The 14,084-nt window shown below is 42.0% G+C and overlaps 4 protein-coding genes across 4 annotated transcripts; 2 read left to right on the top strand and 2 right to left on the bottom strand.

The window, feature by feature from the left end:
• Nucleotides 1–954: 954 nt before the first annotated feature.
• On the bottom strand, nt 955–2,042 carry L201_003661 (uncharacterized protein; the record flags this gene model as incomplete). Its single annotated transcript, XM_066219414.1, has 4 exons — nt 955–1,583; nt 1,641–1,726; nt 1,792–1,937; nt 1,995–2,042. 4 exons carry the CDS (start codon nt 2,040–2,042, stop codon nt 955–957), a joined length of 909 nt encoding a protein of 302 aa, XP_066075511.1.
• A 601-nt stretch (nt 2,043–2,643) lies between these two features.
• On the top strand, nt 2,644–4,204 carry L201_003660 (uncharacterized protein; the record flags this gene model as incomplete). Its single annotated transcript, XM_066219413.1, has 12 exons — nt 2,644–2,722; nt 2,825–2,944; nt 2,999–3,106; nt 3,158–3,252; nt 3,302–3,338; nt 3,397–3,529; nt 3,584–3,662; nt 3,717–3,732; nt 3,785–3,869; nt 3,924–3,992; nt 4,052–4,063; nt 4,135–4,204. 12 exons carry the CDS (start codon nt 2,644–2,646, stop codon nt 4,202–4,204), a joined length of 903 nt encoding a protein of 300 aa, XP_066075510.1.
• Nucleotides 4,205–4,663: 459 nt separating this feature from the next.
• Nucleotides 4,664–8,220, bottom strand: L201_003659 (uncharacterized protein; the record flags this gene model as incomplete). Its single annotated transcript, XM_066219412.1, has 10 exons — nt 4,664–5,374; nt 5,434–5,622; nt 5,693–5,839; nt 5,907–6,419; nt 6,487–6,778; nt 6,839–7,202; nt 7,254–7,373; nt 7,431–7,583; nt 7,644–7,984; nt 8,051–8,220. 10 exons carry the CDS (start codon nt 8,218–8,220, stop codon nt 4,664–4,666), a joined length of 3,000 nt encoding a protein of 999 aa, XP_066075509.1.
• A 543-nt stretch (nt 8,221–8,763) lies between these two features.
• On the top strand, nt 8,764–13,772 carry L201_003658 (uncharacterized protein; the record flags this gene model as incomplete). The annotated part of the gene is made up of 4 exons (XM_066219411.1): nt 8,764–10,507; nt 10,583–11,829; nt 11,886–12,889; nt 12,959–13,772. The coding sequence occupies 4 exons, from the start codon at nt 8,764–8,766 to the stop codon at nt 13,770–13,772; spliced, it is 4,809 nt and encodes a 1,602-aa protein (XP_066075508.1).
• Nucleotides 13,773–14,084: the final 312 nt, after the last annotated feature.

The raw sequence follows: 14,084 nt of genomic DNA, 5'->3' as shown, positions 1-14,084 counted from the left end.
TTGGTGGGTTGCCAAGGGAAATCTTCGCAGACCATGATAAAAATCTTTCAATGTAGTGGTGGTGGTGGTGGTGGTGGTGGTGATGTACGTTTGGGCAAGAGGGGGTTACCTGTTCACATACGAGGATCCCAATGAAGTACAGCATTTTATCTAAATCAATGGCAGGAAGTCTGTTGAAATGAGGATGCAGCGACACGGACCAATACCGGTTCTTATGGCGTAAACAAGGAGTCACCTCCGGATAAGATAGGCGTTTCCCGTTCATCTATTTTACCGATTTGAACGGTGGCCATCGCAGCAATGCATGAATTTATCACTAATAGATTATATAGTGATCATTCTGAACCCACGTGGCATCTCGGTATCTCGTAGCAAAGGCGGACTGTCTCCGCAATCGATGAATGCTGGTTACCTCTTTACTATATCTGCCAGTCAATGCGGATTCAAATCGAGCTTGCTTTATCAGGCCGACGTACACGACAAACAGCAACATTTCTTAATAACTGCAACTGTGTCAACAAACCTCTAATCCGTAAACATATTGCAATATGTCCTTAACAAGTAACAATACCTACCGAATAGTTGAACACGCTCGACAGCACGGATATGCAGTTCCTGGTGTGTGTGTGTAAGTAGAGATTTCCCAGTTTCACTGCTAGTCCAGAAGGCTGTCGTGCTGATGCGTTGTAATAGCTACAATGTCGAGGGGGTATTAGCTGTCATCCAGGCGGCAGAATCTTTTCTACCAACAGCTCCAACTGTGTCAATTTTTTTGATTAACTCATACGTTCTATGCCTAGAGGAATACTGGTTCGCATACAAGATTTTCTGTCAAAGGGATAACTTGCAGTCAACTTACAGGCACAGAGGGAGAGAGTTTTGGTAAGGCATACCTAAAGATTACATTGCACCACAAACTATGAGCCATATATATCATACAAAATATCAGAGGACTCAACCATATAAAATTTTCGGATTCTTCACCAGCATTTTATTCCATTCAGTTTCAGAAAGCCACGATTTCAAACTTTTCAACCAGGTCTCATTATCAATACACATGAAAGGTTCTGTGACATTGGGATCTTTGCCTATACGCCTTTCCCATAACTGAGTATGAGGCCAATCGGATCCATATAGGATTCTATCGGGATTGGCTTCGACAAGTGCTTGTACAAGAGGTTTGAGATCAGCATATTCTGGCCCTGCTCTAGAGACTCTGTACGGAGCTGATAGCTTGATCCATAGTTTACCAGACTGGAGAAGCTTGGTGATTCCAGTAAATCCAGGTTGTTTCAATGAGCTTGTGATACTCTCGTCCCACGATGTACCTCTAAGGAATCCAAAATGATCTGATACGATTGGACAAGGTAGAGAAACGATATGATCGTAAAGTTGATCCCACCACTCTGCGTGTTTCAGCTGCACCTGTACGCTCCAACCAAGAGGTGCTACTCTCGCTGAGACGGCTTGAATAAGATTGAGGGCTTTCTCAAATGATTCATTGGCTTGATATCGGAAGAAATCAAGTCGAACACTTTTGACGCCAGTTTGATCGAGTTTCTGAAGCTCAGAGTCGGTGATGGCTGAAAGTTTTGATATCAACGATCGACATGTAGACGAAATCTCAATTTAATACTCACCTTCATGGTCAATAACACCTATACCTCTAACTGCCCCCTTGAAATGCTCCAACGCATCTACAAGACTCGACAGATCGTAACCTAGACTATACACAGAACATCAATATCTTATACCTACTTGGTAGCTGGATTTATGCCTGGTCAAACTCACGGAAGACCATGAGCGATGCAAGTGTGCTCAAACCCTAGGCTCTTCTGAAATTCCTCAAGCTCATGTCTTGTCGCAATCGATGGTGTGAAATGTCTGCCCTCCGCTAGTGGGTACTTGTCGAGCTCAAATATATGATGGTGAGTATCCTGTTTGAGATTCTCATCAATTCCAGCACTAAGCGATTCGGTTATTCTTTAGCTCACCCATGATCCTGGGGGAACTAGATCGGTACGTTGGCGTGCAAAGGACATTATATCGAGCTGAATATGTGTTCATCTAAATATATGTAAGAAATCCTGCTCGTAATGTTTTGAGATATTTGGCAAGAAAACGCAAAGTAGCATTGAAGTAATAGAGTTGCACGGAATTGTTCCGCCGCAGTTCACCTTGGTACGGGCTGGCTCCGCTGTGTCAGTTGTATATAACCCTACCGTGGAAGCAGAAATCAGGCGTGTGCAAAGTAGATCAGTTCAATCGTTTCGATCAAATTTCGCACTATTAACACACGCAGACAGGATCTCTTCTTTCATGAGCAAATCAATCATGCGTTAACTGTGACTAAACACTTGTTCACCGTTGTTCCTCTCCATGACACGCAATCCACTTTCCCTCAATTCTTCCCAATAATATTGAATTTTCGGCCAACTTTCCGAAACCGTTGCAAGCAGTAACAACGATAAGTCGGATGCATCGGATGCATCCGATTCATTAGCTAGGATTTTCTCTTATCAATCTTCAAGGTCAACTCATTTATCAATCCATTGATGAAATGATTTCGTGTAGCTCAGAAATGTCATTGATCAAGATACATTTGGAGCATACCCATCACAAGCCTAAGCAGCAAGCAAAATCATGCAAGTACGACAACCAAGCTACGTAGGAGAGCGTGCGGTCACTGCTGTATCCAAGACGTACCCATTTTGGCTAGGAGGTTAGTCTTGCTTCAACGCGCGTTACCTTGCGAAAATGGGTTTTCGCCGATGCACATTTGACGATAATACAGCTAATCATGCGTTTGTGTACTATTCTGCAGGTATCGCCAACATCATTTCGGCCTCTATAACACATCCTCTTGATTTGACCAAAGTGCGCATTCAGGTGACCGGACAGAGAGGGATGTTTCGGTCAATTACTCAGACATTGCATGTTTATGGTAGGTGACTTGAGCTTGGTCCAATGATTGGCATGAACTCATTTGAGCTTTCAGGCGGTCGCGGGTTGTATGACGGTCTGACAGGTACACTAGCAAGGCAATTGACATACTCAATGGGAAGATTCGCGATTTACGAAACAACGAAAAGTCGTATACATACAGGTATGTTGCACTGAAGGTAAGCTATAAGTGTAATTTACTGATCAAGTGCAGATACGGGGCCAATACCTTTCTATAAAATGGCTTTTGCCGGAACCGTTGCAGGGACTATTGCTGGTACTCTTGGTAACCCATTCGAGATAATGATGGTGAGTGAAATTCACGCCTTTGAACCTTCATGCTTATGTGAGATTGTAGGTCAGGATGCAAGCAGACAGAGCCAAACCATTGGAAAGTAAGTGCCTCCCTACGTAGGAATGGCGGAAACCGTATATCGACAATCATACCAATAGGCAGATACAACTACAGAAATCCGATACACGGTATATACAGGATGATAGTAGATGAAGGGGCTGGAAGTTTATGGAGGGGAGTGGTGCCGAATGCTTTGAGGGCGGCATTGATGAATATGGGTCAACTTGCTAGGTAAGAAGGTTTTTGTGGGGTCCATATGGAAAGGCATCAATTGATTTTAAACAGTTATGATTATTCAAAACGATTGCTCTTGAATCACTTTGAGGAAGGCATACATGTGCACGTCATGGCGTCTATTGCTGCCGTGAGTTTGACCTATGAATTATTCTGATAATGTGCTGAAGATCCTCGAACACAGGGAACAATAGCAACTAGTGAGTATAATGCGCTATTGAATGACCCTTCTTATCGCTAACAAATTTGCAGCCATCACCTCGCCTCCTGATGTTATCAAATCACGAATGATGAATGCGCACGGGTCAACAACGATGATGCAGGTGATAAGGAATTCGTAAGTTGTCTTCATTTCGCTTGAGAGAATCACTTACCTCCTGCTGTTCATCAGGCTAGCCAAAGAAGGACCCATGTTCATGTTTAAAGGATGGATACCAGCCTGGTGTCGTTTACAGCCAACGTGAGTGCAATGTCTTACGCATAAAGTGTGACAGACAGCTAACGATAAACAATCACCAGCACCATGTTGATGTGAGTCTCAAGTTCTGCCTCCCAATGTATACAAATATGCATATTTTCGACGATACACTAACGTATAACAGATTTTTAACCCTCGAACAACTCAAACACGGAGTAGATTTCTACCGAGCATCTGGAGGAACCCTCATTTAGACTGTACATGTGTTGGATACTGGCTGGGCTGAAACCTGTTGTAGATTATTATATTGATGCATTTTTTTCAGTACTTTGGTTGCGGCTGGTAGCATCTTAGGTATCATCTTAATGTAGCTGATTTTCGGATTCTCCGGAGTGCTCGAATCGATGTTGAGTGCATATGTACTATCGAGAGTACAAGTCCATGGGTTTTAATCCTCAGATTGCTAGAACCACCTTCAAGCTTGCTCGTCGAATATGATGACACACCGAAATATAGTAACCCGTTATCTATACCATGCGTTATCAACATTCAGAGTTGGCATTCAGGAAAGAGAAGTGAATTTGAAATGGAATTGCATGTGTAACGGATTAATATGAAGTTGTCTATATAATTGAAGTTATCCATACATGATTGAGGTTCTAATCGATACGATCATTTTTTTTCATTACAGATCGGTAGAAATGCAACCGTTCCTAAGAGCTATTAACGTTTGCCAATTCATCTTTGACAGCTTTTGTAACCAAATCATACGTTTTACCAATGATACCTTCTATCACAATACCATTTTCGCCAATCTTTTTAACTAAAACTATACTGTTTGATTTTATCTTTTCATCTTCTGAATCCTTGTTTTTCTGTAAACCAGGTCCACATAATAAAATACCTTCACCAGCAAATTCTGATGGTATACCTACGGGTTTTAGATTGGATAAATTTGATTTTAATGATGTTAATCTTAATGTACCTATAAATAATGATGAAGGCATTTGGAATCTAGGTAATTCAACTTTCGTTTTCACAAGTTTGGAAAGTCTTTCAGACTGATTTTCAATAGATATAGTAGGTTCAGGTCCGTTCTGTTCCTCCTTGATTTCAGCTTCTTTGACTTCTTCTACATCTTCATCTTGAGGTTCAGTTTTGACTGTGATTTCCAGTTCATCCTGAGCGGTCTCCTCAGTAGCTTCTTTAGCTGGTTCAGTAGTCATTTCTACATCGCTGTCTTTGGCTGTCGACTCTTCAGATGAAATAACCTCTGGTAAGTCCTTCTTTTCTATTTGCTCTTCTTCTATCGTTGTTTCAACAGGTAAAGGCTTGACCAGTTCTGAAGCTTCTAGTACTGGTACAGTAGATCCTGGAGCAAAAGCGATTTTACCGTCTATCATAGCTACTTCATAGCCTTCGAACTATGATCACAATGTGTATTAGCAATCACTGTAATAACAAGACGAATTCTGCTGCTCACTTTAGACCACTTCTTAGCTAAGCCAGCTGATAAAGTATCACTCAAAGTGATAGAGTACGACTGTACATGTTCACCGATTCTAACTTGTTCCTCAGTACCTGGAATGAAGATATCTCGGGTAACACCAGTCGTCGAGTTGAGGTATTTTACTAGCGATGAGGTCGTTTCTGGTTCTGATCTAACGAGGATCTAAGGATCGAAGACACAACTCGTCAACGCTAGACTATAATAAAACGAGAGTAAGAAGGGGCACACATACCAATTTACGTGGCTGCAAGTCCGATATGATAGTTTTAATCGATTGACCGTCATGTAGACCCTCCATATCTACGAAGAATACGGAAGCTTTGAGGTCGAGGTTGATTTGTTCAGAAATGTATTTTGATGGTGCTTCAGGTTGTACTTTCTGTATGAGGGTGGATATGAATTTCAGATCTTGTCATCCGTATAAACACATCAGGAGGTGGACTTACCTCCTTTTCTTCTTCTTCCTCTTTCAATCTTCTCTTTTCTCTTACTTCTTCAGTTTCACCTTCTTCTTCAATTTCCCTACCTTTCCTAACCCATTGACCAATATCTAAACCTTCACCATAGGCATCAATTTTTCTACCTCTTCTTTCTTGGAAAGGGAACATTCTGAATCTACTCATTTCACCAGGTTTATTATATCCGCCTCTGTTCACTCGCATTTGTTGACCTTTGACATAAATATCAAATGACATTGTTCTGTTCACATCTTCACCATCACCTGCAAATGCATTAGCATTTTCATCGATACGTCTTTTAGTTACCATTATTCCATCGGCATCATCTTCTTCAGCATCAGAACCTTCGGATTCAGATTCAGATTCTAAATCATCAGCTTCTAACATTCTTTTAGATCGATCTAATGCTGCTTGATGTGCGGCTTCCCTTTCTTTGGCCATTCGTTCAGCCTCATAATGTGCTTCTAACTCTGCACCTATTAAAGGTACTTTGGAATCCATCTAACCCATATGAAGAGAAGTCAGCTTCGGCATATGTTTCTATACCGCTTGATGTCGTTCGACTCACCTCAATCCGCAACTGATCTTTCAGAACTCCAATTTGTCCAATTGTCCCCCGTCCCCATCTAGCTGCTTCTTTTTGATCTCCTTCCCATCGCTGATATAAATCTCTGGCCAAAGAAGCGTCTTCTCCTCGAGATGTAAGAAGTATGAGATTTCCTTCCGTACTGGCCATGGTGGTGAAGAGGAACCTTGATGGTCCATGGGACATGGAGGGAGGGATGGCTAATACAAGCTTAGGTCTCATAAGGGGATATGCTTGAAGTAGATCCGATGGTGTTAGAAAGAATTGTACATGTCTATAGACACCCTCTCATCAGCAAGATTTAATAATGGATATCAAATCATTTGATACTAACCTGAAGTCCAAAGCACCATACTCCGAACCTAGAGTCGCACCAGCATTCCTCTTCTTCCTTTTTCCTCTTTTACCGCCTGACAAATCGCCTACTACAGCTTCATCTCCTCCCGACTCTTTCACCACACCACCCATCCACTCTATCAAACTTCTAGCGAAAGAAACCATATCCTGACCTGTCCTACTAACTAAACACAGTGGGTAAGGCCATGGATCATTTGTAGCCATCTGGCGTCGCTTATTTGTAGGGTTTAGCTTGAAAGTCCAATGCTGGTCTAGCAATACTAAAAGCTCCAAAAGACGAGGTGAAGGGTCGCATGGCAGAAGAACGGAATGATTAGACTCCAGTGTTGAGGTGACAAGTTCTAGGCAAACATTAGTTTCAATCATTAGTTACTGACTACAAAGAAGCTTACCTAGTAACGCTGTCTCCCTTTCCCTTCTCTTCGGATTCACTATCTCACTTCTGCCACCCTCAACAATGAGTAGATCCGGTCGTAATACTCCCTCGGCATATCCAGTTGGGCCGTTTTGGCCTATGTTATTTAGGTTAGTGAAATCTTGGCAGTGAAAGCACAGAAAGCGCAACATACCTCCTACCATACCGTCTAAATGCCTTTCACTAGTATGGTTGATTCCTACAGCATATAGAATTGTACCTGAAGTCGGTGAACGTATCTTGAATAGTGTACCACCCAATGTATGACCCGACGGGAAGGGTGTAAGCAGTAAATGTGAAAGTTCACCTAACACAGCTATTAGCTCTACAGGTGCTTGATTACTTCAGATTGTATAGCTCAACTCACCACCGAGGTGTAAAGGTTGATTATACCTGATAGCCTTGATCCAGTCGAACGCCTCATGAATCTCTTCTACAGTTGGCACAAATGGTCCTCTGAGCGGCTTCTTGCCTTTGTCCAACTTGTTAGAGTCAGCTGCATTGGTATACAGCTGACTATCATCGACCTGACATTCTGATCTCCATGATTCAACTTCCGCTAAACAGACCACTCTTCCCATCTCTACTGTCGGCTGCGTTGCATACACCGGACATGTCAAACCCCATCTGGCTCTAGCGTATGGATATAAGGAAAGGTAGGATGTTGGAGAATGTGACAATAACACCAAAGATAGCGTGGGCGCAAGTCTAGATGTTAACAGCTTAGTAATTACCCTCTATCGATATACGTGAGCTCGAAATGATGAAACTTACTCTCTGACTTTCTCCTCATATTCCCATGCAGTCTGAGAAGCACTTGCACGATAATCTTTTTGTCCTAAATCTAACAGGATCCTCGCCTCATCCAGCTCCAAAAGGTAACATATGGGTTCTGAAGATGATGAAGCTGCTGCCGATGAAGATAAGGGAGTAAGAGTAATCATGGCAGCAACAAGGGTCCTTTGACCACGTCAGATAGGTTTCTTTAATAGCTGTATAGGTTGAGTATCGTTTTTATTGTCTGCTGATACCTTGAGGTTTGATAAGATTGCCTATTTGAGTCGTTACGAATGAAAGTTAAAGCAGATATGACTTTTATGTAATTTGTGATACATGGGTGTGAATGAGGAGAGGAAAAGGTAAAAAGGGTGAATTTGAGCGAGAAGAGGGGTAGAAAAGGTTAATCGGTTCCTGAGTATGAGTTCGTTGATATATTACCAAGAACAAGTTTGATCCAACACATCCTTAAATTTGAGTTTTACTTCTACTTCTTACAAAATAGCATAGCGCAAACTATATATATTCACTCATACACCCTCTCTCCTACATCGTTTCTTTCCTTCTGGTATAGACTCGTTAAATCCTTCAGCTATCCGACCCGAAGTATGATTTAAGCTCCTGTCACTTCCCAATACGACCACCCATTTCATCCTTCCTCTTACCATTCAGCTGATAGTACGCATTGACCCATTCCATACAAATACAACATGTCGTCCTCACCTACCAAACAGCACTTCTATGCTTCCAGACCTTCTTCTCGTGCGGGTTCTCGACCCACTTCACCACCTACACCTGCTGAAGTACGTTCACAAGCAGTAGCGAAATTGAAAAGAGCAGCTTCATTACCTCGACGACCTGATGGAAGAAGGCCTTCACTTGGTCAACCTATACAGCCAACTATCGCACAGACCCACAAGAACGATAATCAAGAGAAAACGAATGATGAACCAAACCATGCTGGACCTCCTAATCTAAGCATATCGCCTAATCCGTCAGATACTCAAGAAGTATTATCCCCATCACCAGTAGCAGAAACGTTCGATCATTCCAACATATACCCCTCACCTACCTCTGGAACAGCAATGCAGATGCAACGGTCATTATCTGAAGCTTCGTCATATCATATGCCATCGAGCTCAATCTTGCCAAATAATTCATCCTACTACCCTAACACACCACCACCAGCAGATTGGGCAGCTATGCAACTCGCTCAATCATATCTTCCTTCCCTTACACCTACAGGTCTTTCGCCGAATCCTTACCCGCATTCTGTTCCAGTTGGTGCAGGTAGAAACACACCAAGTCCTCTACCAACTTTAGGTGAACTAGCTACTTTACAAAGGTCAAATTCCAACGCAGCTAGGGCAAAAGCAATGTCAAAACTTACTGGAGGAAGAGATACGACTCCACGACCCGAAGAGGAATTTACGTTATCTACACCTTCACGCGTCAATTTGACTCGAGCAGGTACGTTAGGTGGTCCAAGAATGTTAGACTTGATTACGAATAAAAATTATGCAAATGAAGCTCCTGCAGAACAGATTGAACCCATTCCAGCAGTTGCCGAAGCAAGACCTAGGTTACAAAGAAGTTTTACTGTGTCTTCGTCAAATATGGGCGAGGAAAGGAGAAGTGCTGTAGGAAGACGAATGGTAGAAAGATTAGCTGAGAGAAGAGCTGCAAGACAAAAGGAAGAGGAGGAAGTTAGAAAACTATGGGAAGAGAGAAGGGCGCAGATGGAAGCTGAACTTCCTGGATCACAAAGCCCTGCTGAAGAAGGTGAAACAGAACAAGATCACGAGGAGAATCAAGAGGAAGAAGAATATCAAGGTCGCGATCATCGCGATTATCAAGAGACTTACGAAGAAGATCGCCACTCAACTAATCTACCTTCCTTCGCTCGTCACTCACCTCAAGAACCTGCGCAACCGGTATTTAACTCCGCTCTTGGTACTGAATTACTTGGTGCAGCGGATCGACCGATCTCGAGAGGAACGATGATCTCTTCTCAAGAACCGTTCGAATATGAGGACCATTTAAGAAGAAGTCTATCTAGTCGAACAGCTAGAGGCGCTTTCAATCAAGCAGAAGCTCAACCATTACCAGCAATTGTAACACCTGATCACGAATACGAATACGATAACGAAGAAAATCTCGATCAACATGATGTCCAGTTGTCCGATGAACCATTGTTACCACCGAGACCAGCTTATGCTACGCCTACTCGTCCTGGGCATGTACCACATAGTTCAACCTCTACGGAAAGCACCATCCACGGTTCTCAGTCGCTTGGCGGATCAACCCTGAGCGGTTTAGATTCTATGATGTTTGTTATGGGAGGTACTTCTGCACCTGGATCTGCTGGATTGAGACCTCAAGGAAATAGTCAACACTGGCCGCAAGAGGTTCACGAAGGCAGTGAATGGGGAACACCGGCAAAGGATTTGCATCGTAAGCTCATTCGCCTCATATGTAGCGTTTATCCTATTCGTCATTTACTTACACGACTTTTTCAATTTTCTGCAGAAGCAACATTTACCGATTCTCCCGTACTGAACAATTCTTCGGAAGTTCAACAACCTCTCAAACCTGGTGGAGAAGGTTCGACGGATGAAGAGAACGAGACTGATCATACACCACCTTCCCACTCTACCACCCGAACAGACAGTATGATGTCTTGGGAAGAAGTCGGTGGTAGAGATGATCAAGAAGTCCGAGTACCGACCGACAGAACATACCATCAGAAATCCGGTAGTTTCTCTGCCAAACTGAAAGGTAGCGTTAGATCAGCAATGAAAAAGAGAACCCAAAGTAAATCATCGATAACAAGCTTTACTCAAAGTCCTCCAACAAGTCCACAGATTCCACAGCCGGTCGCTTTCAGCCGAAGAGGTTCCGAAGCATCCACCTCGCATTCTCACTCTAAAGAACATAGCCCTCGACATCAGCCCTCTATCAGCTCTTTGTCTCCTTCAATCGCTTCGGATCCCCATGGTGCAATGCTTTTACAGCACCAACTTTCCAATGATCCTTCTCAGGTGTCCTTCTTACCACGAGCCAATCTGAATGATCCTCGTATAATGAGTGCCAAACTTTCACCTTTCCCAGGTATAGCTCAGCTCGAACGAAAAAATACCGATGGGAGTTTGGCACTACCGGAGCCGCCCAAATTGATACATCAAGTTTCCGATTCTGTTGTACCTAGTCAACAACATACAATACCCTCAGTGGCACAAGAATCAATTTACTCCTTACCTCTTCCTTCTCATCCGGATAACAGACGAGCATCGGCGGATAGTGCCACCAAAAAAAATTGGTTATCCAAGGCATTTGGACAATCGACCTCGCCTAGATCTTCTGGTAGCATATCTCGAAAGAGTTCTTCCCCTGATGTTTCAGAAGGAGTAAGAACTTTAGGTCAAGGTGCTCAAATCATTTCTTCTGACGTGGATCCGTTCGCACCACCTTCACCGCCTTCTCAAGGGTTAGGAGTAAAGCCTGCTCGTCACAGATCTGCCTCACCAAGTATATCCGTGGTACCTGAAGTCAATGAGGAAGGTTCCAGGTCCACTAGACTCATATCAATGCGAGGTGATACCAATACATCTGAACGGCCAGCTGAACTGTTGGATCAAAGATCAAAGAACGTTCTCAGCCGAATGGACGAGGTTTTAGCGTTAGGTCCCGATGATCCAGCGAGACCAGAAATTCTTGATGATCCCCCAAGGAAATTACTTCTATCCTCCCAGATCCTACAGGTTGTCAATACCCACGTAAGTTCGGATTCTCTCATCGTAAATATGACTGCTGACGAACGTTGGTCGTACAGACTGTCAAGGATCGATACCTTTTCCTCTTTAATGACATTTTGGTTATTGCTAAACCAATTATCTCACATGGTATCCATGCGACTCTCGATATGAAATATATCGTCAAATCAATCGTTTCTCTAGACAAATTAGCCATCTCCGGGTTTAGTGAAGAACCTACCGCTGAGCCTCCTCGGCATCCGGTAGTCACCAATTTCATCCAGCGTTTCTCTCAAGATCCAGAATCGGCCTGTTCATTCTTGGTAGAACGAAGTAATCCTAAAGTCGATACCGCCACCTTAGCTTCATTGATATTCAAAACTCCGGAATTGAACAAGACTCAAGTCGGTTATCTATTGGCGAAGGACAGTGAACTCTTACGTCATTTCGTTGATCGATTTTACTTTTCCAACATCCGTATCGATGAAGCCTTAAGGATGTTCTTATTATCGATTAGATTACCAACTGATCCTGTATCATGTGAAACGTTGTTGAGAGGATTTGGTCAAAGATACTATGAAGCCAATGAAAAGAATATATCGTATAATGGCGAACTAGCTTCTGAATTGGTTTTAGCTATTTTACAATTCAATGATTCTTTATATGGTACATTTGGGTTCGCTTTACCGAATCATGCTATAACTCAAAATACTTTTACATCAGCTTTCCAATCTAAAGATCCGCAAGGTTTAGTACCCAAACAACTACTACGAGATATTTACACTTCAATCAAACAAGCTGAATTAATCCAATCTTTGGATGCTAATGAAGAAATGCATTCGTCAAAACAAGTCGCAATCAATCCTAGAATTCCATCAAGATTGTCATATAATGTCTGGTCAGATGCAATCACAGTTACCATTCCATCGCCTGATCCTGCTTTCAAGATCCAGCTTTTGGGTGAAGGTCTTACATTTGATCCTCCTTCACTTGATTTTACATCTTCTGGTCAACAGAGTTTCAGAGTGAAAGGGACCAAGTTAGGTTTACGCAACTTGCTATTTAACCGGATTGGAAGTAATGCGTAAGTCATGAAAATTAATCTGTTGCTTAGATTAGTCCAATCCGGTACTGATATTACCTGTCCTGATAGCGCCTTGTATGGTAATCTGGGAAATACCAGACTGTTCACAGTTGAAAGAGGATTCATGAAACATACATTCCATGTATCATTCATTTCACATTTGGGTGTTAAGCGAAAATATTGTTTCAGTGTCGATGACATAACACTTAAAAGAAGATGGGGTAAAACGTTAATGAAACAGATTCAACAAACCAAACAAGCAAAACAATTATCACTACAAACTGCTAATACGATTCAACAAAAGATAAAGCAAACAGCAGAAAATGTATCAATTCAAGTTTTAAGAGATGCCTTAATACCAATTGAACATAAAATACAAATTCCAACATCGGATTCAAATAATCAAGTTATTTTAGAAAATAATAATATAGAACAAAAGAATAATGATAGATTATTAGATAATCATAGAGTTATTTCCTCAATCTCGAACTCAATTTCTAATCCTTCCTCTTCTTCAGCTTTGACACCAGGAGGCGGATCAAATTCTAATGGTGGTGCGAATAGAACCAGACAAGGTAGTGTTTCTATAGCATATACGAAATCATTGAAGGAAGAATACGATTTAGGTCCTTTACAACCTACCAAATCAACCAATATTTCAGGGAATAATGAGAATAATAAAAAACAAAGTGGTTTGATGGATATTCAAACTGGGAAGGAGTTAGTCTTATTATGTAGACAAAATAGTTTGCTACCTGGTCTATTGGAATTGTTACATGCTGGTAAAGAACCTTCTTCCACAGCCAATGGGGTTACTGGACCTATATCGAATGGGTCATTGGAAAGGACCGAGTCAATCAAGAATAAAGGCTTCAGAGTGTGATCAAACTGTTAGAATAGCAGAGAAAGTGAAGGTGTCGGAACTTCGACGCGATGTATATTTAACGAACTTTAATGACCTCTCTTCAATAATCCCATGCCTTCTTCATTTGTGTATACTTTTCCCACTTATTTTCTTTGTAATAGTATGAAGTAGTGTACAAATGGGAAATGCATCTTTTGCCGCGTTTCAATCCACTCAAATTATGCATTCAAAATTATATAAATAGCCTAATACGTATATACGTATAAATACACATGTCGAGAAACAGTATCAACTTATAATGTTACGAAAGCGAACTAAGAGTGAGAAACG

This window comes from Kwoniella dendrophila, chromosome 4 (genome assembly GCF_036810415.1).
Source record: "Kwoniella dendrophila CBS 6074 chromosome 4, complete sequence".
NCBI classification, from domain to species: Eukaryota; Fungi; Basidiomycota; class Tremellomycetes; order Tremellales; family Cryptococcaceae; genus Kwoniella; species Kwoniella dendrophila.
This window is presented reverse-complemented; position numbering and strand designations above follow the sequence as displayed.